Genomic DNA, 4,153 nt, shown 5'->3' on the forward strand with positions numbered 1-4,153 from the left:
TAACATTAAATTTCAATGATACTCTCAATATTTTATCAAATGTCAGAGTACTTTTTCAAATAACCCTAAATCTAAGAGCATCCAGTGAAGTTTTTTCTAAAGTTTGAGATGAAGATTGAATAAAAAAATCTAAAAAGAACATATATCACAAGCTAGCTACACTAGGGGTGTAGTGGCCATCTCCAACCCACCCCCAAATCCCACCTCAAATTGGGTAATAGTATTCACTTACTCCAAATTGGAGATAATGTGTTTATTTTCATTTTTTCCTTCCATTTTAAATATAACAAATTTTAATTTCTTTTGTATCCTTTTTTAATATATTTTTACATCTTTTTATTTATTTATTATTAGTATTAATAATATTTAAATAATATTGATAAATTATAATTAATTAATGAATAATAATTATTAAATACACTAAATTAAAAATTATTAAATAAAAGTTACGATTATTAAAAATGAGCTGAATGAATATTATAACATCATAAATCTTGAAAACTAAAATTTTAAAGATTTAAATATTACATAAACAAAGATAATAATTTAATAATTCAATAGATCATTTTTGAATTATCTAATATCATCGAAATATAATAAGTAAATAATTTTGAAAATAAAATAAATGTTTATAATAACAAAAAAAATAGTATTCCTTTACCCCAAATTTGGGGTGAAGGATTGGAGAGAATTTTATGCTTACCCCAAATTTGGGGTAAGTTTTACCCAAAATTTGAGGCAAAGGATTGGAGATGGTCTAAGGTTTGAAATGGGGTTTCCAAGCTCATGGTAGCAGTTTTAACTGCTCACACGTCCAATTGGGCGGGTATCATAATATTCCTTTTAGGTCTCAATATGAATATGAATAGTTATTAGTAGATAAAAATAATAACACAATCCCCATAATAATATATATAATACAAGGAGGTTTGGTATATAACACGAAAAACCTTTTTAGTTTTGAAAAGGGTAAATGTGCATGCCGCTCAAGATCTGTTCGAAATTATCGGCAGGCTTCTCTGTTGGATGTGTGTGAACTCCTTCGTAAGTTGTCACCACCACACCTTCGTCTGGGGACTGGCGCTGGATTTGCTTCTTCACACTGCACCCCTGATGACTGCAGCGGTAGTAGCTTCTGCAACACAACAATTAATTAATTAATTTAACATGCTGCCCACTAATTAAGTTAATTAGTTCAAGCTTTTCTTCAACCCCCAAGTAATATTAAGATGAATATTTCTTACTTATTAATTCGACCAGCCAAGATATGATGAAAAATATTTCTACAGATCATTCTAAAACTGCAAGAGCTCAGGAGAAGACAAAACGATTGCTTCAAAAATATGTTAAAACCAGAATCCAAATTACCATTATATATAATTCTCATAAATGTTAATTATATGCTGGCATGCAAAACTATATATATATGCACAATAACGGCCGTAATTAATTGCTTTTAATTGTTGCATGCATTCATAGCACAACGCATGCGTGTGTGTGTATATATATATATATACCTCTTTAATTATATATATATTATCCATAATAATTTATTATCAGTTATATTATATCACTCATATCTGTTATATTATATCACTCATATAATATAACAGATAAAAACAGGTATTCACTTATACAATAATTATGTTTTGATTTAAAAATTATTTAAATGTAGTGTCATCCTCTAAATATATAATCAAATATATTATCTTAATAATGAGATTAAGTAACATCCTCTTTAATTAGATCCATTCATGCACCTGTAAGAATACAGTGGAGTTTCGCCTGCCTTCCCCCAGAACGGTAGCTATGCCTAATTAATATGAAATTAAGCAAGAACTAGCTGGTAGCTGGCCGCTTGTTTGTAATTTGTGATCTATATATATATATATATATATGTAGGTAACTGAATGTATACTGCGATTATGCATCATTAATTAATTACTTACTTTCAAGAATTAATCCAATTCAAGCCCATGCCATATATGCGCCTCAAGTGATACATATGATCACCTTCACTCCGCCATCCACTCCCATGGAAACCCGTCAACATATATATATATATATCTATATCCATTGCTCTCTGTGGTTGGACTTGTATTAATGGTCCTTGTTTCAGCTTAATTATGAGGCTCTCCTCGGGATTTCTTATTGCCCCATTCAACCATCCTTGCAACATATACTTTCAACCCCTCGTGTTTTTTCTTGGTTGTGCTAGCCTGGGCCTTGGTCGATCTTTTAGCTTATTTGTCTCCTTTGTGCCTTGGCCTAGTGCTTAGTTTCTATTGTTGCTGTTCCTTAATTAGCTTGTGCCACCTTTTGATTATTAATGTTGTTCTGCTTTGGTTTGTGTTTTTTGGCCGAGCTAGGTAGTTTCGCTTTGTCTTTTTGTGTTATGTTGAGCCTTATACAACCTAAGTTTTTTTCATTTGATTTGCATTTCTATCATTTGTTTCAGTAGTCTTCTGTTTAATTCGAAGAGATTTTATAAGTACTGATAAATCTCGAATAGAGTATGGTGACCACCTAATCGAATTGATCGGATCATGCATAGGAACGAGGTTCTAACTTAAGTGGTCTACTAGGATGCCTCAGTTGCAAAGAAAAGTTTGATTCAAAGAGAAACAAAAAAAAAAATAAAAAAGAAAAAATTGGATATGTTGAAGTGAAGATTTGTTTCTTATCATTTAATGAGCATCTTATATTTTGACGATTATCCTATCCAACCAATCATTTCAGATTAAGATGTAAAAATACGTTTATCTCTAAAAAAAATTGTACATTTCTAGGTGTTAAGTGAGAGAAAATAGACGTGTTTTCTTAATTAAGTCTTATACGGCCTAAATTTCTCACCTCGCACTTCCCTCTCTTAAAGGATGATTTGGTGCAATTAGTCTTTCCCTGTGTTAGATTATGTTTATAGGTTTGTTATTCTCTTATTTCTTATATATCAAGGGAATGAGTAAAAAAAATTCATGATCCTTTGAAGTGATTATAGCTTCACTAGGTTTTCACTAGTCCTCAACAAGGAATTAATTAATCAGTATCAAATGGGGGTATTTTTTATTTTCAATGAAGTCTGGAATTAATTAATGATAAGATTCATCATCACTTAAAAGATCATCTTAATTTGCCAAACTACACATACTACATATAGAGATCTAAGAAAATTATAAACATATATAGAATTCAACCAACCTTGGAGATTTGTTGTTCTCAAACTTGCAGACAAACTAATATATCAGCAACATCTTGATCAAATCAAAGGTGGGTTGATCCGAGAAGCTATGTACATATACATATATATAGGTAGAGTTGAACAACTGACCTTGGAAACTTATTGTTCTTCACTGCTTTTTGCCCATATTTTCTCCATCGATACCCATCTTCCAGTATATCAACCTGGGTCCTTGTTTGAAACGCGAATCTGGGCTTCCTAATTTTGGCCTCAGCTTTCTTATTCTTCCCCGATTTTGCTTCGTTTGCAGGCAGTTGAATAAAACCTCCATTGTTTGAGACACCTTCAGCTTCCGATGCTGCTGCAGGGCGATGCTTCTCTTTATTAGTATTAATGATGATCTCTGATGATGATGAGGACCCTCTAGGGTTTTCATTATATAAGCCACGAGGAAAGCAAGCAATTTTCATCAGATTTGGGGGTAAAGAAGAAGAAGATGGCATGGCTGCCGATGCACAAGGAAGCATGTGATAATTACTGTTCTCCATTGAAAAGCAAACAGAGGAACCAGAAGAAGAAGAAGACGAAAGAAAGACGTATAGCTAGAATGGAATTGTCTACGAAGGTTGAGGGTTAGTTGATGAGAAAGAACTTATATTGGCGGCTTGCCAAACCACCCATTAAGAAATCGTGACTTTTTTCCTTTCTTCTTCAACATTAAACGTTAATGAACTACATGCCTATCACAACATCACTCTCACAACTATTAATACATTAATTTCCACCCAAAAAAAAATCTTTCAATACATTTAGTGGGGTGCCTATGCAAAGCCACCGGGAGTGATAAAGATGTAAAATTCTACAATAGATAAATTAGATTCCATGTATATAGAAGTTACATATATTTTTTGATAAATTTTTTGTATAAAATATTCGACAAGAAATTCGTTGTTCATTAAAAAATATGTCACGTCA

General features: G+C 31.9%; 1 protein-coding gene across 1 annotated transcript; it reads right to left on the reverse strand.

The window, feature by feature from the left end:
* Positions 1-432: 432 nt before the first annotated feature.
* LOC127800308 (probable WRKY transcription factor 45) lies at positions 433-3,809 on the reverse strand. The gene is made up of 2 exons (XM_052334851.1): positions 3,329-3,809; positions 433-1,135 (listed from the first exon to the last, which is right to left on the reverse strand). The coding sequence occupies exons 1-2, from the start codon at positions 3,724-3,726 to the stop codon at positions 955-957; spliced, it is 579 nt and encodes a 192-aa protein (XP_052190811.1). The 5' UTR covers positions 3,727-3,809; the 3' UTR covers positions 433-954.
* Positions 3,810-4,153: the final 344 nt, after the last annotated feature.

The sequence above is a fragment of the Diospyros lotus genome, chromosome 4 (assembly GCF_014633365.1).
Source record: "Diospyros lotus cultivar Yz01 chromosome 4, ASM1463336v1, whole genome shotgun sequence".
In the NCBI taxonomy this organism is placed as follows: domain Eukaryota; kingdom Viridiplantae; phylum Streptophyta; class Magnoliopsida; order Ericales; family Ebenaceae; genus Diospyros; species Diospyros lotus.